Genomic DNA, 25,481 nt, shown 5'->3' on the forward strand with positions numbered 1-25,481 from the left:
ATACAGTCAGGTTCTGTTTTTTTGTTTTTTTTAATAAAAATAAGCACTGGAGGAGAAAGTGATACGTTTGGATTTTATTGTAAATTGGACATTATGCACATTACTTAGCGATTGATGACTTGTTAATTAAGCTTGTTAAGTGGTCGCTGAACTCCCTGCACTGAAGAGTGAGAGTTTGGACAAAATGTCAAGTCAAAAAAGGCAAAAAAATTTTTTAGCCAGGAGCGCTTTGCGAGCTTTTGAGATCTCACATACAGGACAGAACGGTGAGGGAAGTACCAAAATAAAAGGGAACAATAACATTGAGTGGCTGACAGTGGGTGTGACTGCTTGTGCCAACGATACCAGTCAATGAAGATAAAGAACTTCTCTTTTTTTGTTGTTGTTGTTAAACATATAAGGGGAAGGGGTTGGGGGGGGTTGTAAATCGTAAAAGTGAAGGGAGTCTTTTCTTCTTCCAGACAAAAACATCTGAGCTCTTTTTGTAAATGCAGACAGAATATCTCCCAAGTATGATTTGTTTACCCATCATTTCCAACTCAACCGTTTTTTTTTTTCAGCAGGTCAAACAAAAGGCGTGGTCTCACTGACACAATAAATATTGCACACGTGATATTTTATAAGGGTGTGTTTGTTTTTTTTTCTCTTTTTTTGCATACATAAGTGTCCGCCGCCCTCTTTTCCTATGTCTCGTTATATTTCCTCAAAAGTTATATTTTTCCCAAATATGATTATCATTATCACCATATATTTCATATATATAGAAGAGTTAACCGTGTCTGTATAAAAAAAAAAAAAAAAAAAAACATCAACAAAAGTAAGACATCCAATGTGTTAATTTGACATCTTGCTGTGAGACCAAACCTTTCTTTGTCCCCCGTTTCTCTAATTTTTGTACAAAGACGATACAACTATCCAGTCATGCAACGTTGTTTTGGGTGGGGTGGGGTTGGGGTGGGGTGGGGCGAGGGATTTGGGAAGGGTGGGGGTGTCTTATGTTCTCCGTTGGTTTTCTTTTTTTTTCTGTTGTATTTTCTTCTTTTTTTTTTTTAAGCGTTCTGCATCTCCTTGCCGATCTTGTAGCTCAGGATCTTGTTCCAATCGATCTTGGTGCGTGTCACAGGAAGCTGGCGGCGTAAGGCTTTGAAGGTAGTGTCCGACATGGTCTGGTAATTCTCGTTGATGGCCGTCTGGAAGGAAGGGACAAACAGAGGCGAGGACAGGAAGTAAGAATATATTTAAAGTTCATTTAAACCACTTAAAGGATAATTACCGTTTTTTACAACCTGGACCTTATTTATAGCATAAAATACGATCATTTACTCACCCAGACAACTTTGGTGTCATTTGGAGTTGTTCGGATGAAATACTCAAATCAGCTCCAGTGGAGCGCCGTGTATATCCGTATAATGCGAGTACACAGGGCACCGAAGCACAGCCTCTATATAACACATTATCTGCTGTGAAACTAGTTCATTTCACCAATATTTAGTTATGATACGTTAGTGCTATTCCCCTCCGAGCCCGTGGTGGCATGTTATCAACATCCGGGGTCTGTAGGTTGACCTACTAACCTCTGATCTGGATGATGTCATTTCAGATGATGTCAGATCAGAGGTTATCTATGAGAGTCTATGAGGGCTCGGAGGGGAATAGCACTAACGTATCATAACTAAATATTGGTGAAATGAACTAGTTTCATGGCAGATAATGTGTTATATAGAGGCTGCGCTTCGGTGCCCCGTGTACTCACATTATACGGATATACGCGGCGCTCCACTGGAGCTGATTTGAGTATTTCATCCGAACAACTCCAAATTGCACCAAGGTTGTCTGGGTGAGTAAATGATCGTATTGTATGCTATAAATAAGGTCCATGTTGTAAAAAACGGTAATTATCCTTTAAAGTCACTTCTAGATTTTGCAACTAAAACTTTAACTTTTTTTTTTTTTTTGCCGCTTCAAGATTTATTAATTTATTTTTCAGACGCTAAAACTTACTTACACATTTATTGGACGACATACAGAAGCTGCAAATATCCATAAATTCTCAGAAGTAGTACAGATTTCTTTTTATACTATAACTTATGTACGACAGTGTTTCCCTCGAGCTTTGTACGCTCAAAGGAAGGCCTTCATAAAGTCTTGCATTTCTTTGCATGAGCAGATTTCTCGATAAAAAATACAACATCCACATTCATCAGCATGACTCAGCTTTCTATCCGTGCAAAGCCCAAAAAGACTTTGAGGAAAATTCTGTGCTGAAGGGTTTTTGCAGTGTGAAAGTTAAAGATTTCATCACCGATTCCTGACAAGAGTAACAACGTGAGCTCTTGGTGACATCTTTATCTTTATCCTCCTCTAAAAAACTTTCACTCTCAGTAGCTTATTAAGGGAAAGTTCATCGAATATAAGCGCTGAAAAGTTGACTGTAAACAGAGTCTTGTTTTCCTCATCTCTCTTCCTGTGTACACATACAATTTAAAAACCACAATTTTAAAGGTGATAGTTCGTTTCCTTGGCAACAAACAGCTTATTATCAAGCACACTGCAACACTCAGAGTATGCACTTCAGATCATTACATACTTGATAGTCGTTCTCTGCAGCCTCCATGATCTTAGCAAACTCCTTTGCAGTGGAAGCCTCATTCTGAAAGGAGATGAAAAGATAGAGATAGTTTATTTTAAAAGGGGGAGAAAAAAAAACACATTAACACCTCCATACTGCACATAATTAGTAAAAAGCAAATCCCCGGAGAGTTCTCAGTCATTTTAAAGAGGTAAAAAAAAAAACACATTTAGAGCGGATTTGATTATAGTGGTGCAATCGTCACAAATAAACAGAACAATGTTTAATATATAAGATCTTATTATTAGCTGTGTCTTAGATGAGTGCTTTTAATAGTATTTTGCTATCTCCCGAAGCTTATATTTGTAGTTTCTAAGCACATTACGGTCTGTGTGCAACATTAATACTCACAGAAATTGACATGGACTCCTGGACCTCTTTGTGGCTCACCAGTTGAACGTTGCCATCCTCATAGTAATGAACCTGGAGAGAGATGGGAAAGTTTAAGCTTATAATAAAAAAAAAAAGCTAATCACATCCTTTTCAAACTCGCCCTGAAAGATTTAAAACTTTAAATACCTGGATTTTCATGATTCCTGCCACTTGAGTGGTGGAGGGAGAGATTGTAAATTTCCATTCTGACCTCCAGCGTCCATTCCTGTGGAGAGAAGAGGAAGAAGAAGAGGAGGAGGGAAATCAGACTTTAATAGCTCATTTCATCTTTTATGATAGCGTCTGATAAAAATATGAGGGGAGTTTTGCAAGAAACTTAAAGAGTTGCTTTCAAGATGCGTCCCCATTCATAGTTGAACTTAATTTAAACGTTTCATGTCTGCTTCAGGAAGTCGAAATACTCACCACACTTTTGACAGCTAAGATGTGACTAGATGTTATCTTGAGATCAAAAGAGAGCAAAGTGTTGCGGGGCTTCCTCGTTTGAATGTCCTTAAGTGACATCAGTTAAGATGTTGTAGTAATTAAAATAAGTGATTACTGAATTTGCTCTCATCTAAACGCCAGTAGATTTGTCATCATATATACTTTTTTAGTAATCTTAGTTATGTCTTCTTTTTATAAGATAGTTTGTCATATTTCTAAGAATGTCAGTGTACTTATTTTAAAGCAATGAGTCTATTTTCCTTTATTATCATTATTATTATTATTATTATTATGCAACTGTTTTGACCTCCGAGTGAAGTCATATAATCACAATAGTTGAGTTTTTCAATATCTGGAACCCTTTTTTGAACTATATTGGGGAAGATGGGGTCCATGCCCTTCGGAGGGGCTTGACTGGTGTGGCATGGTCTAAAATAATTGGGCACAGTCATTCTTAGTTGGTCATGATGGTTAAGTCTTGCTTATTAATACTTATCGACTCCTGATGCGATATTTTGTATTTGCTTTCTGTCTTTTTGACATTGTGTGGGTATTTTTGTTTGTTTTTGTTGTTTATCCACTTTTTCTTTCTTTCTTTTTTTTTTTTTTAAATGATTGATTGATTTATTTATTTTTTATTTATTTATTTTTCCTCTTCTGATTTATTCTTGGTTATTGGTATGGTTTTTATTTTTTTATTTGGTGTTTAGATGTTTGTAAAGGAAAAGTTTATACCTTGTTTCTGTGTATTAATCTTAAAATCAATAAAAAATAAGTGAAAAAAAAACCAACAGCTGAGTCCGAGTATTTTATTTGTTCAGCTTGAATGAAAAAAAACCCCAAAAAACTATAGATGAGAAAATTGATGCTGCTGTCAATTTCAGTGTCATGATATTTGCCCTCCAGGGTTCTTGTGGGCGGCAGTCACACACTAGAGCTGCGGGATCATTACACCCATCAACCCATAAGCCCAATAAGACCCACCAGCAAAGAGGATTGGTTCTTATCCAATTAGATAAACCCGATCAGAAACAGCTCAGAAACATTTAAGAGGGCCAACAAGCCCAAACGCTCAGAGTTAAGTGCCAATTAATGTAATGTCTTTGAAGCGTCTTGTAGAAATGAAACAGCATTTAAACATCTTTTTTAAAATGAAGTTTGATTTAGAAAAGCCTCGCTGGGATTTCTACAAGCTCTGCTGTTCTTTGTCAAAGAGAAGAAAATGTTGCTTTTAAGTAAAGACGACAATTGCAATCTTTGCTTGTCATCTTTATTCTGTCGTAAGATTGGAAAAGTCTCGTCTGGAAGCAACAAAAACAGCTTTGTGTGTCTAATGTGTTTCCCTTCAAACAAAAAGATTCATCAGATGTAAAAAAAAAAAATCCCAGTGATACAAAATGAAAAAGGAGATAATTTTAAAACAGACTGTCTCAAACATACCAGAAGTTTTTTGGTTGAAACTGATGGCACTCGATGCACACAATGATGGTTTGATGTCCGTCGATGGTTTTCCCGTAAATCTAAAAAAGACAGAAGAAAGAACAACACTTATTAATTTCAGCTTTTCCTTTCTTCATATTCTTCTACTAGTTAACGGCTGCTCAGTAACTTGTAATTTACTGCTGTACACGAGCACCAATTTGAATGAGACTGTGGTTTGTGGCTATATTAAAAAAAATAAAAATTATGCTGATGCTGATCTTAAAATCTGACCAGTAACACACACAACATGTTCAGAGGAAATTTGGCAAACCGCATAATAAATTCTTCTTTTGTGTCCATAGCAGTCTGAACTGTTTCTACTTCTCACTTTTCTTGCATTAATACATTGGAAAGCAAAAAGGTTTTTCTTTTCTTTTTTTTTTATTTATTTATTTTATATTTTTATTATTTTGTTAATTATTATAATTTTTTATTTATTTTTTATTTTATTTTTTTATTTATTTATGTATTGTATTATTATTTTTTTATTATTATTATTATTATTATTATAATTTTTTTTTATTATTATTATTGGTTATTGGTATGTTTATTTTTTTTTGGTGTCTAGATGTTTGTGAAGAAAAAGATTATACCTTGTTTCTGTGTATTAATCTTAAAATCAATTAAAAAAAATAAGTGGGGAAGGTTAACACTGGGAAAAAAAACAAAAAACATTAGAAAGCTTTTATAGAAGAGGCCGCCACCATTTTCTACTGTCCAACAACAGAATAATTAATACTGGTACAGCGAGGTTCTGAATAATAATCCCATTTTTAAGATAATCATGTCCTGGGAATATTTTGTGATGGTGTTTAAAATCCAGTAGAGCAGCAATGGGTCAGGGTCCACTACAGAAGAGCACTCATTAGTATGTTAGGAGTATTCATTACTCTGCTGAAGGAAACATAACCAGTGGTAGACGCTTTATAGCACATATGAGCTCGGTAACAAGAGTCCTAAAATAAAAAAAAGACAGCTTGCTACTAACCACACTAACACCACCACTAAAAAGGTGATAAACCTGTCTGTAGCTTTGACACACTTAAAGAGACGGTTCATTTCTATTTTTAATAGATGAAAGCAAAACTTTAAATTCTGATAAATATGAGTATTAGTAACTGGGGATTTCCACCGGGTCCGTCAGCGACGCGGAACAGCTGCGCTACGGTTTAGCTCCGTCCTCTGCTCGGTGTCAACTCACACCGGGAGTGTTACAGCAGCGGAGCTCTGGGAGAGAAATCTGCCTTTTAAAATGAAGTTGCACTGTTAATACAGTAATTACGGCAGCCCAATCAAATCCAAACGAGTACCTTTAGTCTACCGTAATTACTGTAGTAGCAGCCCAATCAAATCTGAACGAGTGCCTTTAGTCTACCGTAATTACTGTAGTAGCAGCACAATTAAAAAGGGCCCGATTTTGTTAACTTGCTCAATTTTGGTTAACTTGCTCATTTTCTTTGATTTTTGTGCTTATGTCATGTGTCAGTAGCTACGTAGCTAGATGGAGTCTTAATCTGTCTGTTTTATTCGTGTTTGTTGCTGAAATACGATCGGGAGGCTGCACGGGTTGTTTTATTTTGAAAGACGGAAGTTTTATTATGCCGATTCTGTGTCTGACTTCCTGTCTGGTGTAATCTGCTCTGTTGAGCTTGTCGCGAGTTAGAAACGGCTCCGTCAAAAATAGAAATGCTGCGTATTGATAGCGCTGTGGCGCGGAGAGCTGCTGCTGGGACGTTGCTGACACGCTGCTGAGACGCTCCCGGTGGAAACACTTTCATTGATTATAGTGGTACCTATCAGCTCCGGTGACCGTAGCGCAGCTGTAATGCGCCGCTGACGGACCCGGTGGAAAATTGGAATATCAATAATTGAAATATAAAATCGCAATACTTGGTAAAATTGAATTGCGAAACTTGTTTAATCACAATCACAGTTTAAATCGAATCGGGACCCAAAAAATGTTAGAGAATCGAACCCTAATGCCTAATGACATCATTTTAAGTTTTGGAGTAAACGGTTGCTTTCAGTGCTTTTAAACTTGGGAACATCAGATCTCATATGAAGTTGGGGGTGGGACGTACGGTGCAGACTCCGTTGGGGTAATGCTCCTTTACGTAGGCCCTGACGGCCGAGTCCACGGCGCTCCTCCAGCCCTCCAGAGAGCCCTCGACGTCATGGGGCCGAGGGTCGCTGGCCTCCTTCCTCAGGTGGTCGAACTTGAACGAGATCTTGTTCTTGGGGTCCAGGACCCGGCCGTTTCCGAGGTCACCATGCTCTGTGATTAAGACCTGCGAGGGAGAGAGAGAGAGAGAGATGAAGAATGAGAGAAGTGATAGAGGGATGGAAAGAAGGTATAAAAGCAAGTAAGGAAGGAAGGAAGACAGACAGAGAAGAGTGAACATATAAAAAGTGAGAAATATAGCAAAAAGACCAACAAGATTATGTGAAAAATGAAAGAAAACCCAGATTAAATAAAAAAGGAAGCAATGAGCGAAAGAAGAACAAGAAACAAAGGAGAAAGACAGGAACACAGACGTCAGCCTGAACTTTCCGTCATCCGTCTTCCACCTCTGCACTCAGTAAAGCCTGCTGGGTATCAGACGGGGGAATTTCAACCCGTGATGTGGGAACACGGGGACATGATGACATCTTTACATAAGACATTGCAATCATTACTAACACTAACACACAAACTGCATTCATTCAGCCGCTCGTTAAACCTTCACAGGAACTAGCAGACAGTGATATTAAAATAAAGATGTGTTTGTGATCTACTGTAAGTTTTTCCCCCCCGAGGATGCAGAAGGAGAATACAGGGACTTGTTTTATCCTTTCATCTAATTCTTTCTCTTTCTCTACTGTAATGCCCATGATAGCATAATATTAGTGTAATAACAATAATAATAATAATAATAATAAAAACTGAATGAGCCTGTTGTTTTCTCTGCACTCGTGTTTCTTTATGATGCTGGTTATCTTATACCCTTTTTCCACCGAGCTGGAGCTGGTGCTGGAGCTGGTTCGGAGCCAGAGCCTGACTAAGCACCGGTTCTTTGCTTTTCTACCACCAAAGCTCCAGCCCCGAGCCTCAGAACGGGAGCCAGAGCAAGCACCAACTCTTTGCTGGTCTAGAGCAAGAACCGATTAAGTCATCGGACTGGGGGTTGGGCTATCATTTATTAGCCGGCTAGCGGGGCTAACGTTTATTAGCAGACTAGCGTGGCATTTACAGAGGGTTAAAGATTTGTTGATTAAAAGTACTATTTTTATCATTTTTTTGCCAGAGCTTTCGTCTTCTTCTTCTTCCTCTTTTTCTTCGTTTCTGGCAGGCTAGATGCCTTGTGCCATGTTGCTGCCTCTCACTGGTGAATCATGGAAGTGCTTCAAAGGCGAGCGCTGGCTACGTTTAACAGTGACGTAATCATGTGGCTCCTTGCCGGTGGAAAAGCAACAGGTTCGTAAGAGGTGCTTAGATTAGCACCGACTGAGCACTGGCTCTAGCACTAGCTCTGAACCAGCACCGGCTCCAGCTCGGTGGAAAAGGGGTATTATTGGCTTTTATTTCCATTGTTCCTGCTGCTTTTTTTTTTTTTACTCCTGCGACCCTGCATCCTCATAACGGGGACATTAAATTTGGAGTTTTCTGCACTTTGTACTTTCATCTGCTTAACTTTGACCTGTTGTCCTCATTCGTTAACACTCTTTTGTGCCACCTAGTGGTAGAAAAAGCTCATTACAGTTTAAAAATCTGACAAAAATTTTAACTTTTATGGTTGAATACTTGTTCATTTATGCTTAATGTTTGTTGTTTTAGCGATATGAAGAAGTTACGACACCGCCTAACAGGAAGTACTCGTTTGATGACACTGAATCTTTATTATGGTTCATGCAAAGGGAAGGTGAATGTGTTTTTACCCACTGTCCCTCCCATATTAGGACTTTTTTTTCTACTACTTCCTGTTCAAAGACGATGCTTATTTTTATTTTTGTACTTATCTGGTCCTACTAATGCCAAATATCTAGGAGAAATTAAAAATGCATACCAGACAAAAGTTCAGGTCTCAGGAGGTTAAAGCACACATACTTCTCCTTGGTTTTGATCTGTTGGTTGAATTTCAGGTAAACTGCAATGATGGCTTATTTGCTTTGACAACTTTTACTATTGTTTCATTGTTGTATTACTGCACTACTGCTGAAGTAGCGAACTGCAAACACTATAAGCTCTCCTTTCCTCCACTCTCACACACCTTATAATTAAACTCTTATTGTGAGCTTATATATGAACTGAACACGTTTTCCTCAGCTTCAATAACACTTTTCTTTCTCTGATATTGTTACTGGACTGCTTATGTCAAAACTACTCATTGAACATCACAATATAAAATAACATACTATAAATGGACTCAATGAATGGGTCGGACAGGAAACAGACATGAGAGCATGAACTCACCTGTTCTTCATAGCCATCGATTTTCACCGGGGTAAACTGGTCCAAGTTGTACTGTGCAAATGCACTGCAGGAAAAAAGAGAGAGGACAGTTAGTTTGTATTTTACACATTTTGTTTTCAACTCAATGCATTTTTTTTCCTATCTATGGTGGTCACAAAAGTACGGAAGCGTATTGCATTCACTTGAATAAAAAAAAAGAAGAGTAATTTATTTTTTGGTCTGTTTTTCGGGCTAATTTTTTCTGATTTTCTGAGTAATTTATTTCTTTTCTGTTTTTCGGGCTAATTTTTTTTTCTGAGTTTAGAGGGCATTCAAAACATTGGACACATTCACTCTTTATTGAGAGCTCGATGTAATGGAAGCAAACATGACCTGCTTGTTTAGTTTAATCAAGTTTTACTTTGATCTGGGTTTAAAGACACTGGGAGATTGTCCTGTCTTTAAGTCATATAGATGGTATTACTATTATTACTGTTTGTCGACCGAAGACTTTGCGGTTGTTCAGAAGGACAGCAGGTTGGACGTCCTCACGAGATTTCAAAGTATCTCGATAATTCAGAGAAAAAAATTACCACAAAAAACAGGAGAGAATAAATTACTCATAAAAACCAGATTTTTTTTTTTATTCAAGTGAATGCAATAATGCTTCCGGACAAAAGACCCTTTCAAGAGCCAGTATTTTGTTTATTCTGGGCTCCATCGGAAAGGACCCGCTACCTTTGTAGATATAAAGCTAAACCATTTTTCTCTTGACGATGGAGCCAAACCATATCACTTTTTTTTTTTTTCATTATTTCTTTGTAATGTGTGTTTGCAAGGTTTCCCCGAGGATTTCATTATGTATAAGAACCTTAGTACTTTAGGTGATATATAATAATGCATATGTAAAAGGAAATATGTGTATTATTATATGCGCATTATGTATGTAGCCTATTACTATTATTACAGCCTATTATGTTTTGTGTTCATTATGTACATTCATGGGATCTATTCAAAAGACTAATGTATAAAGAGTAGGTGTTTCAGCCTACACCTTTGCGGTTAGAGGCTGCTTTCGTCACTGTTTCTAAGGGAGATGAGGAAAACATGAACATCTGTTTATTTACTTAATTTATACATTTGCATTTGAGTTTAAGTAAAAGGCAGCAATAAATAAAAGTGCATTATTATTATAATTATTATAATAAAAGGCTCATTATTAGGTAACAAAAACACTACCAGTCTTATTTTCAGGTGATTTTACATTAATTAAAAACATATTTATGAATACTGCATCTGAATATTATATATTAGATGCCATTAAATTCTACAGACTGCTCCTTTAATGTGATTCCAGTGTAAGCGATAGGGACAAATGTTATTTATTCATCAGTTCAGCCAAAACTAATACGAATCTTCAGCAATTGGAAAGATGCTAATGTGATATTTGGCAAGGAGACAGCACTGGTTCACATTATTACCGTGGTAACACAAAGCTTCAATATCTTATAGTATTACATCTGTCGCAACCAGGAGGAGACATTTTTTTTAATATCTGATATGAGAAGAATTATATCAATCAACTAATAACCTTTAACTTCTTTGTGTAAAAACAGATGAAGACTGAGATAGTAAATAAATGTGTGTGCATGTTTAACCTTGGTGCTGCTGTGAGGTTTTTTTTTCTTCCATTAATCTAACGGCAATCAATTTAGACTGAAACCACGCTGACATGCTGCAGAAATGTTACAAGGTCCAAATGAGTAATATTCCCATTGTGACTTAGAAGCAACATTTCTTGCCATCGAAATAACGTCAAAGAGGTTTCAGACTGATTCATATTCAGTCTTGTACTTTCATTTGAATCATGTTAAAAGGGAATCTCTGCATGGCCAGTTTTGACTGTTCCTTCCTTCCTCCTTCTCTCTTTCCTTCCTTCCTTCCTTTCATCCACCCTCCTTTCCTTCCTTCCTTCCTTCCTTCCTTCCTTCCTTCCTTCCTTCCTCCTTCTCTCTTTCTTTCCTTCCTCTCTCTTTCCTCCCTACCTTCCTTCTTTCCTTCCTCCCTCCTTCTCTCTTTCTTTCCTTCCTCTATCTTTCCTCCCTACCTTCCTCCTACCTTCCTTCCGTCTTTCCTCTGTCCTTCCGTCCGTCCTTCCTCCTTCTCTCTTTCGTTCCTTCCTCTCTTTCCTCCCTACCTACCTTCCTTCCTTCTTTCCTTCCTTCCTTCCTCCCTCCCTCCTTCTTTCTTTCTTTCCTTCCTCTCTTTCCTCCCTACCTCCCTCCTTCCTTCCTTTCTTCTTTCCTCTGTCCTTCCGTCCTTCCTTTCTTCCTCCCTCTCTTGCCTCCTTCCCCCCCCCTCCCTCCTTCCCTCTTTCTTTCCTCCCTACCTCCCTCCTACCTTCCTTCCTTTTTCCTGTCCTTCCTTCCTTTCATCCTCCCTCCCTTCCATCCTTCCCTCTCTTCCATCCTTCATTCCCTTCCTCCCTCCCTTCCATCCTTCCTTCTTCATCCCTACCATTCTTCCTTCTTCCCTTCCATCCTTGACTCGAGGACAACAGGAGGGTTAATATACATATGGCAATGTGATGTTTTTAGACACAATAGGAAACATTTAACTCTCACATACTGTTCATAATCTGACTCATAATTAAGTCTCTATAGTAATTCACATTCATCTGTCATTCATAAAAAAGTTTAATTGATCCTTAATGAAGTGTATTATATTGATTTATCATTATTTTATGATCCAAGAGAACATTTTTTATAGATTATAAGGACTCCAACATGTTTAAATGCACAGAAATGTGTATCAGCTGCACAAACAATGAAAATATGATGGATTTTATTACCATTTTTTGTATATTCAGAACCACATTAGCAAAAGTCCTCCTATGGGAAATGTGTTTTTGGTGTTTTTGGTGTTTTTACAGCTCTCAAATGTAAAAATGGGTCAACTCTGACCTCTGAATGGTAAGCAAGGGTTAAGGCAGTATTCAGTCGATTTTAATTTAATAAGTGAGGTAATGTTACCCTGCTAACTATATACAGTATAATAAATAATTCATAATAGGGTGGCAGTTGGTCTTTTTGTGACATATATTTCCTTCTCCTTACCAAATTAAAACCTTTCATGAACAGAAAAGAGCACATGAGAGAGAGATGGGGGGGGGGGGGACTTACTGCGCTGCACCTTCCCTGAGAAGATTGTCATTGTTGAGCAGCAATCGCACATCTGAGGAGGGAGAAAATTGAGAGTTTATTATTGAGGAGAGGAGACAGACAGACAGAGAGAGAGAGAGAGAGAGAGAGAGAGAGAGAGAGAGAGAGAGAGAGAGAGAGAGAGAGAGAGAGAGAGAGAGAGAGAGAGAGAGACACAGGTAGAGAGCAGATTAGCTGCATGACACACAAAAGACGACGACGCCTGCAGTCAGTCTTTATGCCGGGAGGACTGAAGCAGACATGGTGAATTAGCTCCGTGGAAAAACGGCTGTAAAATCACAGAGAGATGAAAGGGGACAAAGTGGCAACAGGGGGGGGGGGGGTATGTGTTTAAGTGTGTGTGTATTTGTGTGTGTGTGTATTTGTGTGCAGCTGTCAGGTTGTGATAAGAGGCAGACAGGCCCTTGGTGATCCTCTGAGGTGACGACATTTATCGGGAGCAGGACGAGGCTTTAACGACGCCAAAACACACACACACACACACACACACACACACACACACACACACACAGTCTCTCTCTCTCAAGAGGCACTACTCTGACAGTGTGGTGTCAACACTGGAGCTGCAGGGTGAGCTCCAGTTTGAGCCAAACATCATAGTCTCATTTTTCTGTCGTCATGACCACAGCTGTAGAATATAAATAAATAAATATATATAAACATTTCAGCTCCTGTTTTTTAAGCCACTGCTTGAAATGTGGGAGACAATTAGCTTTATTGCTTAAGACAATTTAAAATAACCATAGATAGAAAAGTTCATGCATCTTCTCTTTAACTCACTTTTAATAACTTTGACTCTGGCTCCACCTAGTGGTATTACCAAGCCGTTACATGCTGTTCATATTCTGACTCATAATTAGTCTCTACACCAATTCACATTCATAAATTCTCCTCATCAGTCATTAATAAATGTTTGATTAATCCTTCTATTAGATTAAAAGACATTCATAATCACTATTTTATGATGCAGGAGAACATTTTGTAGAATAAACACAGGTTACACTTGTACATTTGCATATATAAAAAATTGCATCAGCTGCAGCAAAAATTCAAAAGTCATGCATTTATTTCCATTTTTGTGTATTGTGGGTCATATTAGAACAAATTTGGCTGAAAGAAATGTGTATAGGGTATTTTTACACCTCTCGAATATGTATATTTGACAAAAAAAAAATGGGTCAAAAGGAAGTTTAAAAAAAATGTTACTACCACAGAAGCAGAAATTGGAATAAGTCTGAATCAACTTCATACTTAAAGCCTCGTGTGGTTAAAAAAACTGCCATTAATAAATGTTTGATTAATCCTTCTGTTAGATTAAAAGACATTCATAATCACTATTTTAGGGTGCAGGAGAACATTTTGTAGAATGCTGATTTCTTTTTAATATAATTTGCATCAGCTGCAGCAACAATTTAAAAATTCTGCATTTATTTCCATCTTTGTGTATTGTGGGTCATATTAGGAACACTTTGGCTTCAAGAAATGTGTATCTGGTATTTTAACAGTTCTCAAATGTAAAAAAAGAAAACTGGGTCATAAGGTGGTTTAAACATTTTTTACTACCACATAGCAGAAATTGGAATAAGTCTGAATCAACTTTATACTTAAAGCCTCGTGTGGTTAAAAAAACGGACACTATTTCAATACACCTACAGTAACCAACATAAGCTCTTGGTTCAGCTTTACAAAGGTCATTTTAAAACCTTATAAAACTTTCTCACCACGTTTTATAACAGGAAACAGCATGTGTGACTAATAACATTAAATAGAGTACAGCTATTAATAAACATTATTAGTTACAAAAGTATCTGATCTGAGTAAACTGTCTATTGCTCCATTTAACGGCAGTAAGGTCAGGCACAACTGAAATTTGTATTTAGAGAGGTTTAGAAAGCTTTTCATGTCCAACTCTGTCTTAAACAGATCTAATAGTCGGCAAACTCTAGATTCATATACTAAATACGGCTGAGCGATATGAGCAGAATCAAATATCACGATATTATTGAGCAAATACCTCGATATCGATATTTTGACAATATTGTAGGGTCGACTAACACAATGAGATTCTTGATTAACCTTCGTATCGTCCTCCCGGGTCAAATTGACCCCGTCTGTTTTCACTGTTCCTTCTTTCCTCCCTCCATCCCCCTTCCTTCCTTCCTTCCTTCCTTCCACCCTTCCTCTGTCCTGCGTTCCTCTGTCTTTCTTTCCTTCCTTCCTCCCTCCTACCTTCCTTCCTTGCTTATTTCCTCCGCTCTTCCTTCCTTCCTTCCTCCCTTTTCTCTCCTCTCCTCCCTTCCCTTCCTCCCTCCCTCCTTCCCTTCCTCCCTCCCTCCTTTCCTTCCTCTCTCCCTCCCTCCCTTCCTTCCTTGACTCGAGGACAACAGGAGGGTTAATAATCATCAGTAATGTGGATATAATGACTAAGTGGATAAAGGCAGATAATATGAGAGTCTGTAAAGCTCAGAAAATTACATTTTTACTGTAACGCAGCCTTTAAAAGCAGGAAAAGACACTTACTCATATTATGATGTTCAAAATCTAAGATGACATCTATAAAATGTCACAATATTGATATACCGATATTTTTGCCCAGCCCTGATACTAAGTTACCAAAATGTTAGCCGGGCCAATATTATCAGCATAATCCTTAATCTGAATGCTTAGTATTAAAATTTTGTCTTCTTCCCAACATCTAACATATGTGTAAAGGGCCCTGAGATGACTTTTGTTGTGATTTGGCTCCATATAAAATAAAGATTGATTGATTGATTAATTGATTGATAAAATACCCAGAGCATGCTGTGTTCAAGTGCCTACACATATTACTGTAATCTTCTAAAAGAAAAAATCTGGTACAAATAATAAGAGTCACAAAGCTGTTGTTAATTAATAAGCTTTTTTAAAAAAAGTCTATTTCTGCAGACAAAAGGCTGTGTTTGTAATTACGGGTCAATTTAAATACTTTAAATGTGCTGTAATCAATCAGTGCTTCACAAAAATCATTTCTTTATATTCTTGTTTGTTTCTCTGAACTTTGTTTTGTAGTGTTTAAACAATTCATTGAAGGACAGAGGAAAGAAGGAAAGAAGGAAGGAAGGAAGGTAGTGGATTAAGGCAGATAATGAGGAAGGGAGGGAGGGAGGGAGGAAGGAAGGAAGGACGGACGGAAGGACAGAGGAAAGAAGGAAGGAAGGAAGGAAGGAAGGAAGGAAAGAAGAAGGGAGGTAGGGAGTAAAAAGAGAGGAAGGAAAGAAAGAGAGAAGGAGAAAGGAAGGTAGTGGATTAAGGCAGATAAGGAAGGAAAGGAGGGAGGAAGGAAGGAATAATGGAAGGAAAGGAGGGAGTGAGGAAGGAAGGAAGGATGGAAGGACAGAGGAAAGAAGGAAGGACGGAGGGAGGTAGGGAGGAAAGAGAGAGGAAGGAAAGAAAGAGAAGGCGGGAGGAAGGAAGGAAGGAAGGAAGGAATAAAGTAAGGAAAGGAGGGAGGGAGGGAGGAAGGAAGGAAGGACGGACGGAAGGACAGAGGAAAGAAGGAAGGAAGGAAGGAAGGAGGGAGGTAGGAAGGAAAGAAAGAGAGAAGGAGGGAGGGAGGAAGGAAGGAAGGAAGGACACAACAGACAGATTAATCTACTCTAATGTGAAATGTTAGATATCATCATTCAAAACTAAAATAAGAGAGAAGCAGGATAGTAAATTGGGTTTGGGGCGGAGGGGACGGGGGGGGACGGGGACGTTTAATAACTAAAGCAGATTAAAACACCATCTCCATTTCTTCCAGTACCTGTTCCCTTTCTCCACATCACATCTAAAAAGGGAAATCATGTTACTCTTATCTTCATATAGGAGGAGAATGAAAGAGAGGACTCACCATTGAAAACCTCGTTGAACTCTCCTGGTGGGGCGTGGATGACGAAGTTAGCTGCTATGCGTACCTGCAGACACAACACAGACAGGTACCACGTCAGTCCGGAGGTCAAAGGTCACATGAATCCAGCAGAGTCGTGAAGGACATCACACAAGCATGTTTTTATTTGAATTATGGATTTTTTAACCTTTGTGTCGTCCTCCTGGGTCAAATTGACCCTGTCTGTTTTCACTGTTCCTTCCTTCCTTCCATCCTTCCGTCTGTTCTTCCTCCCTCCCTACTTACTCCCTTCCTTCTGTCCTTCTTTACTTCCCTCCTTCCTTTCCTCCCTTCCTTCTTTCCTCTAGCCTTTCCTTCCTTTCTTTCTTCCTTCCTCCCCCTTCTCCCTTCCTTCTTTCCTTCCTCCATCCCCTTTTCTTCCTTCCTTCTGTCCTTACTTCCTTTCCTCCCCCCACCTTCCTTCTTTCCTCTGTCCTTCTTTCCTTCCTTTCTCTCTTCCCCTTTTCCTTTCTCCCTTCTTTCCTTCCTCCCTCCCTCCTTTCCTTCCTTCTTCCTTCATTCCTTCCTTCTTTCCGGCCTTATTTCCTTCCTCCCTCCCTCCCTCCTTCTTCCTTCATTCCATCTTTCCTTCTTCCTCCCTTCCACCATGAGGGTTTATTTTAATGATGTATTTTTTAAAGCTTTTTTCCTATTTTAATGATACATTAGCCTTCAAAAAGTGTCAAACAGCCTTTTTTGCTATGAAATTTTAACTTTTGACTCCTTTTCAACTGTTTATATCTCACTCTGAGAGCATCAACTTCATGTAAACACTGGACATATATATATTTATTTATATATATCATATACGCCGTATGGCCAACAGAGGGTGTAATGTTACTGTGTCACTGGTGTGAAGGGTGTGGTGAAGCCGTCAGAGACTCTCTCTAAAAAAACTGTCTTAGCACAGCGCAGCACATCTGAGCACTCATTTTTCCCCTTCCTCACTTCTCTTCTCATCTGCTGCCGTACCCGAAACACTTCCTGTTTCCAGGTCACATGTCAAACTGACAGCGAGACGACAAACCCCTCCCTCCTCCCCCCGCATAGTTCGCGACCATATAAGGAGATAAAAATGTGCTGAGGACTCTAGTACACACACACACACACACACACACACACACACACACAAACACACACACACACGCTCTCTCTCTCTCTGTATCTTCCTACCTCTCTCTATCACTAGTGGGGTACAGCCAGGTTCCCTCTAGTCTCACAAGCTGGTGTTCATACATGCATGTGTGTTTGTGTTAATGTGTGTGTGTCCCATGAGCCCTTATTAGCAGCGTGTGTGTGTGTGTGTGTGTGTGTGTGTGTGTGTGTGTGTGTGTGTGTGTGTGTGTGTGTGCATACAAGTGCTCTGGCATTCATGCAGAGCTGCAGATTGATTTTTTTTTTTATTTTGTTGTTGCTAATGAGCGATGCTGAGAGAAAGGAAGACACACACACGCAGAGCTACATGTGTGTGGAGATCAAAGTATATCTGCGTTAGTCTAATTCGCTGTCGTGAGATCGTCATGACCCACTTATGTTGAGCTATCTAACATTTATAACACAACAGACAAGCGTACAGCACACACATGCAAACACACACACACACACACACACACACACACGCTTTGTTAATCAGCTCGTGGAAAATTGTGTTTGTGATGTGAAATCCCCGTGGGAAGAGTCATTTGCATGGTGTCTCCCTCATTACACAGAGCTGCTGCAGAGTAAACACACACACTCTCCAGAGGCCTGACAGCAGATAACTGATGAGTTACCTGCATGACTGTGCCCATTACAAACCAGACAAACCAGACGCTGCTGAAATCTAAAAAATAAGACTTATAAAAAAAAAGAAAAACCTGTTTGGGCTAAAAAAGGAAGGAGACTTCAACACACTGACAGTTAAATGTGGTAGTAATGAGTTATTAGTAATGAGTTGAAGCTTATTGCCGCAGGTTTAAAATGATTTTTGGGTTGTTGTTTTTTAAAAATGATGGTCAAAAACCTGCCTCAGGGTCAATATTGTCCCAGTTTGGTTTAACACTTTGAAGCTTCTTAAATCTAGACTATAAACAGATGCTGGAAAAGGACCTGGTGTTGCCTCAATTAAATTAAATTACTATTTTGATTCACTTCAATGATTCAGACATTATTTTTGTCTGTTGTCTTCCTATCGGCCGTGCAACTTTTGTTCTTCCAGGTTAAAACTGACTCTTTTTAAAAGCATAAGATATAAATTGTCGCCCAATTCAGTGTTAGACCTTTTTCACCAACTTTATTCCATCTTTATTTCAACAGGTTTGACACATATTTGTTTGCAAATTATGGTCAAAAACTCCTAAATGAAAGTATAGCTCATTTTTGAGTTAATGCTGGTTATCCTCACAGGTCAGGTTAACAGTTATTAAAACATAAGCTATAAATTATGACCCAATTCTGTCTTCATATTAACTTATTACCACATTGTGTTTAATATTTACACATATTTTTGGAAATTACAGTCAATAGGCCTCATTTAAATGAAAGTATGCCTCATTTTGGAGTCAAAATCGACCCGAGAGCAACAGGAGGGTTTCCATTTTTTTACGAAACACTGTTTGTCCTCTCAGGTCAAAATTGACCAGGTTTGGTTTGAATTTTTATGACCCGATTCTGTCTAAGACCTTTTTAGGCAACTTCAACTTATTATCACATTGTGTTTATTATATTTACACATATTTTTGGAAATTACAGTCAACAGGCCTCATTTAAATGAAAGTATACATCATTTCTGAGTTTAGTTTAGTTTATTTGGATGCCCATTAGCTGTTACCCAGGCAACAGCTACTCTTCCTGGGGTGAAAATTGAATCGAGAGCAACAGGAGGGTTAAAACTGTTTAGAAAATTTGCACTTGTTGCCATTTTTTACAGGACGATACATCTCATTCAGCTGTCAAATCTGATCTGACAAAATGTATCTATATTAAAAACAACTCATAGGTCTGAGTGCAAGTCATGTTAACTTCAAACTATCAAAAATGAAAAAGGAGGGAAACTCCATCCGTAAGTATGTCACCTGCTGCGGTCCGTACCACAGACACATTTGAAAGCGCGCTGTTCTTTTTCTAACCACGCTCGAGTCGAGTGTCTTTGTTGAATAGACGTCGTTTGACAAAGCGCTCTGAAAAAGGGGAAAGACTAAGTGTTGAAAGAAAAGAAAGAAAAGATGATCTGATTCATTAGTTGATGAAAAGAAAATGAACTGAGCATGAATTCCAAAGCATTTGCTGGTTCGAGCTCTTCAAAGTTGAGTATTTTCCTGATTTATTATATCATTTTAATTTGAATATTTTTAGATTTTGGACTGTTTCCACTCTTTTAGAAAAGTTATGAATGAAATAAAATGCAATAAATGATCAAATTAGCTACTGTGATAAGGAATAAATCTACATACGCTAATGTAGATATCAGATTTATCTACATCAGTGTGACTTATTCCACAACTTTATCTGCTAAAAAGAGTTCAGTATTGTAGTTAAACATTTTTAAACTGTTAAAAACTATTAAAACTGCTCTTCCACGATCATTTACGAGGCTTCAAGATAAACTACACCTCGACTCCTTCTAATATCTGACACCAATATTTGAACTCTCCGTATATATTAATAGAGTCTGAGCTCAGCTGGATGACTGCAATCACAGCCGGGAAATAACAACATTACATGATGCTGTTTAATGGGTTTGTGTGTGTGTGTGTGTGTGTGTGTGTGTGTGTGTGTGTGTGTGTGTGTGTGTGTGTGTGTGTGTTATCTAGAAGTTTCAAAGTAATATGACACTCTAATGGTATCTATACATCCATTTTCAAAGCTGTTTTATCCTGTTTAGGGGTTGTGTGTGTGTGTGTGTGTGTGTGTGTGTGTGTGTGTGTGTGTGTGTGTGTGTGTGTGTGTGTGACTAGAGCGATCTCACACACACACACACACACACACACACACACACACACACACACACACACACACACACACACACACACAGAGTTAAATATATAGGAAATTTGGTTTGGAGCAGGTCGGGGAATCTGAGCAGGCCGCTGTAATGACATTTAAAATATTTTTATCCATGCTGATAAGAATTTAACCCTTTACATACTGTTCATACTCTACACATACGATCTGGGTCATAAAAAGTGTCTGAACCACATTTTGAACCACAGATCTGTTTAGAAAGCATCAAAAGTCAATCTCACTGATCAATAAATGTGATTAAACCTTTTATTAATGTTTCAGAGAGCAGAGAGAGTGTATTTTTTAGGTTTTACACCACTACTATCACACAATATCATGTCCTATTTTACATAAGACATGAAAATATAACATAGAAATGATTATTTAAATGTTATTTTATTTAAAAGTGAAACTAATAAGATCTTTATGGAGCTGTGAGGTTTATTGTATAACCATTAGAGCCATCAGTCTTCACTGCTACATCATAAAAAGTGTAAGGGTTAAGTCTGTATTTGGCCTAAAAAACTGATCTTGAGACATTAAAAAGCTTAAAACTATGTGTTGGGAATACTTGCATGGTTAATTGTGTTGTGCCTGAAGCAAAGGAGAGACCAGTAAACCCAACAAAGGGATGAGTAAGGATGGTTTTTACGATCCCTAACTTGTTTTAGAGAGCACGGAGAGCAAAAGAGATGAAGCCCAGAGAGTCTGATGTGGTTTAAAATGAATCACTGACAGGAGGAGCGGGAGGTGGAGGAGGAGGATGGGGAGGATGGGGAAAGGGAGGAGGAGGAGGAGGAGGAGGAGGAGGGGGAGGAGGGGGGGGGTACTCCATTAGCGGATTACGAGAGAGGCTCTGACTGACTGTTAAAAGCTGGTTAAAACAGGGTAATGCTTCCTCTTCTCATAAGTACCTGGAAAAGAGCCCACATCCTTCTTTGACTATACACTAAAGGCAACATATGAACAGTTATAATATAAATAACATAGTGACATAAAAACAAATACTCACTTCTCTATGTTTACACTTTTTTTGGAAAATCCCCTCACAAACACTTAGGTAGATTTTTTAGATATAATAAATAGAGCCAAAAGCACTTTATATACAACTTATAGACAGATGTAATTACAGCAGGGCTTCACTTTTGAATGGAGGCTTCGAGGTTAAATGTTCCTTTCATCGTCGGCCTGTTGGGACACTTCGGAGCGTTGAGATTTAGCCTAGTTTTAGCCTCGAGCGCCAACTGAGACCGTAACTCCATGACGGGCTGAGACTGAAGCAAAGAGTCTCTGCTGAGAACTTCCTCGGGTCAATTTTGACCCAGGAGGACATTGAATTAAATTAAAAGATGAGACAATGACTGGGTATCGTTTAAAAAAGGATGATACCATTACCAATCCAAGAACCCTTAAAGTGATACCGATTCATTCGATGCGTACCTCCACATCTAAATGACTTGATTTTTACACAATTGCATTTTCAAAGTCTTCAAATTATTCATATTTATTTATCCAAGAACGTTTGGGTTGATTGGCTGTGAGCAAGTCCAAAAAAAAGAGTCATATTTTTTAGCTCTGGATGCAAAAAGGATCGATTGCAGGTATCGTTTGACGGGAGATGTTTCGATAACACTTGGTGTCGATTGGTTTCGGTCGATATCTTTAACTCTCCTGTTGTCCTCAGGTCAAGGAAGGACAGAAGGAAGGAAAGGAGTAAGGAGAGAGGGAGGGAGGGAGGGAGGAAGGAAGGAAGGAGGAAAGGAGGAAGGAAGGAAGGAAGGCAGGTAAGGAGGAAAAGTGGAAGGGAAGAAGGAAGGAAAGGAGTAAGGCATTTAGGAGAGAAGGAAGACAGGAAAGAAAGGAGTAAGGAAGGTAAGGAGGAAAAGAGGATGGGAGGAAGGAAGGAAGGAAGGAAGGAAGGAAGGAAGGAAAGGAGTAAGGAATTTAGGAGAGAAGGAAGAGAGGAAAGGAGTAAGGACGAAAAGAGGAAGGAAGGAAGGAAAGAAAGGAGTAAGGAGGGAGGGAGGGAGGAAGGGAGGAAGGAAGGAAATGAGTAAGGAAGAAAAGAGGAGGGAAGGAAAGAAGGAAGGAGGAAGGAGCAAAAGAAAGAGGAGAGGAGGGGAAGAAGGAAGGAAAAATTTAAGAAAGAGGGAAGAAGGAAGGAAAGAAAGAAGAGTCAAAAGAGACAGGAGGGTTAAAAAGGTATTGACCACCGATACCCTAACCCTACCTGTGGTAATAAGGTTGAATGAAGTTTGTTAGTATAACGAGTCAAACCAAGACCAGGACTAACATAGCAAGGGTTAAGACAGAAATAGTGACTGAATCAATGAAGTGAAACAACATTTAGTCTGATTGGGAGGCTACATGAGGACCTTTTCTCTTTTGAGCAGGACTTTCTACATCAGTCTATAGTCTAGATTGACGAAGCTTCAAAGTGTCAAACCAAACTGGGTCAATATTGACATGGGAGGACAACAGCAGCAAGGTTGAGACAGAAATAGTGGCTGAATCAATGAAGTGAAACAACAAAAGGTAATTTAATCTAATTATGAGGCAACATCAGGGTCTACCCCCAACTCCTCCCCCGACCGGACCTTTCTACGTCACACTATAGTCAATCTAGACTGGATCAATTTGGACCCTTGAGGACAAACAGGAAGACAACAGGAGGGTTAACTAACTCAAGAGTCTTCAGATTAACTTTTAATCCTGATTGACTTTATCTAGACCTGGTTGGGACAACAACTTCAAATCATTACTACCTCTACCAATAAGGCTTAAAAGTTATATCTAACTGTCTGTTTGTTTAACCTTCTTCTTTTCTTCCCTCCTTCCTCCCTTCCTTCTTTCCTTCCTTCCTCTTTTCCTTCTTCCCTCCCTCCTACCATCTTTCCTTCCTTCCTCTTTTCCTTCCTCCCTCCCTCCTACCATCTTTCCTTCCTTATTTCCTCCGTCCTTCCTTTCCTTCCTTCCTCCCTGTCCTTCCTCCCTGTCCTTCCTTCCTTCCTTCCTTTCTCCCTTCCTTTCTCCCTTCCTCCTTCTTCCTTCCTTGACTTGAACTGCTTGCTTAGTTTAATCAAGTTTTACTTTGATCTGGGTTTTTTATCTGAGATTTTGAAGTATCTCGATAATTCAGAAAAAAAATAATTACCCCGAAAAACAGGGAAAAAAATTACTCAGAAAAACAGGATTTTTAAAAATGTATCCTAGTGAATGTGATACGCTTCCATAGTATGAAGCAGAGCGACTCCCAATCTACGCTTTCTTCCACCCTGACAGCCTGATATTTATGATATTTATGTATTGTCAGCATCAGTTCAATTACTTTTTTGACATTGCTGTTCTTCCTCCACAGTATCTTCTGCAACAATCTGGTCATGTCATGTCATATGTGTTATGTTGAGTTATTGGAGGGAGATTATTTATATTTCTGAAGCTGTGCTAAAAACGGTCAAGCGTATGAAGATCATTAGAGATAAACCCGTCACATATGGCTCATATCCCGCCAAGTCACAATACTTCCTCATAACTAACTATCCATATCATCACTTCAGAGCCATAAAAATGGTCACGTTATCAGTCACAGATGACCGCATGATTAATCCTTAACCAAGCTTTTGATGACTTTGCTGTTTCGTTTTGACAACTTTTCTTTATGATATCACATTATATAATAGTCTTATCTTACATAAAACAGGATATTAATGATTTCAATGATGCAACAATACAATATGTTTTACTGTTGATTTTTTAATGTTTTAAATAAATATGGAAAACAGAACTACAAAGATGAGAATTAGCTGCACAAAAACATTTAAATATTTCCATATGTTGTATTTTGCTGCTCTGAGATGTTAAAAAAAGGGTTAAATGTAGTATGTAAGGGTTAAAAAAGGGTTAAATGTAGTATGTAAGGGTTAAAAAAAGGGTTAAATGTAGTATGTAAGGGTTAAAATGCAGTTTTTAAAATGAATATATATTAGTGTGGATGTTCAGCAGGTGGAAACAGAAAGGATTGACTGTAATTTGGTTAATTTACAAGACAGAGAGGCGACCAGTGAGTCTCTTTAGTTTTTGTTTTTTTGTTGTTTTTTTTTTGGGGGGGGGGGGGTGTTGAGTGTCAATCACAATCTCAACCATCATCATCTTGGACTTAAGTCTTTCTTTTCACTTGAGTTAAGAGCTTTTAATCCTGTATAGGCTGTTCTCTTATGTTTCTAAAGGATTGTCGGAGGCTAGAGGAGGTTAAGGAATTGGCTTGGGGGGGTGAAGGGGGGGGGGGGGGGGGGGGTGAGCTAACCGAGAGGCTGGAGAACAGACAAAGAATTTGGGACATGGGGACCTCCTGTAGTGGGTTGCATTCTCGTGTGTCTTTGTGCTCACTTGGCCGAGACACACCAGCTGGATCTCCATTTGCTTCCAATTTATTCCACTGTATATTCATCCTCATATTACCCAACAACCACCAGGCACACCCCCCCCCTCCCCCCCACCCTCCCCGAAGAGACACTCCCACAAACGCCTACCTCACCCACGAAAAAATCCTTTCCTTTAATCCCAAAACGACACCCGCTGGAGATGAAGCTGAAATTGAAACTGCACTGTGCTAATCCTAACATCAGAACTGGCTTATCGTGCCGATCCAGATTCACTAAAATAATGTTGTTTTTAAAAAATGTTTAAAAAAAAACAAGAACTAACTGAAGCGGTATTGTGGCCTGCGGGTGTTTTTAAGCTGAGTTTGATCCCCTTCTCTGGCACGACTCCATCTCAATATCCTCGATAGAAAAGAGAAAGAAAGGAGTCGTCGTAACGCTATACACCAGAGACGGAGACGGGGGCTTAGTTTACAAGAAAAGCAGTTTTAATGTTGGTGAAAATGGATGATGGGGTGATATAATTTATGTATAAGAGAGAGAGAGAGAGAGAGAGAGAGCGAGAGAGAGAGAGAGAGAGAGAGAGAGGGGGGGGGAGACACAGAAAGAGAGAGAGAGAGGGGGAGTGAGTGAG

At 38.8% G+C, this 25,481-nt stretch overlaps 1 protein-coding gene across 1 annotated transcript in view; it reads right to left on the reverse strand.

Moving 5' to 3' along the window:
• Positions 1-947: 947 nt before the first annotated feature.
• The window catches only part of LOC128359055 (F-actin-capping protein subunit alpha-2), a 31,604-nt gene continuing 7,070 nt past the window's right edge, over positions 948-25,481 (reverse strand). The window contains exons 2-10 of the mRNA XM_053319471.1: positions 16,452-16,515; positions 12,542-12,593; positions 9,381-9,444; positions 7,012-7,218; positions 4,889-4,968; positions 3,149-3,227; positions 2,981-3,052; positions 2,588-2,650; positions 948-1,190 (exon numbers count right to left, since the gene is read on the reverse strand). Coding sequence (XP_053175446.1) covers positions 1,050-1,190; positions 2,588-2,650; positions 2,981-3,052; positions 3,149-3,227; positions 4,889-4,968; positions 7,012-7,218; positions 9,381-9,444; positions 12,542-12,593; positions 16,452-16,515 — 822 coding nt within the window. The 3' untranslated portion in view covers positions 948-1,049. The remainder of the gene's footprint in view (positions 1,191-2,587; positions 2,651-2,980; positions 3,053-3,148; positions 3,228-4,888; positions 4,969-7,011; positions 7,219-9,380; positions 9,445-12,541; positions 12,594-16,451; positions 16,516-25,481) is intronic.

The sequence above is a fragment of the Scomber japonicus genome, chromosome 5 (genome assembly GCF_027409825.1).
Source record: "Scomber japonicus isolate fScoJap1 chromosome 5, fScoJap1.pri, whole genome shotgun sequence".
Lineage (NCBI taxonomy): Eukaryota > Metazoa > Chordata > Actinopteri > Scombriformes > Scombridae > Scomber > Scomber japonicus.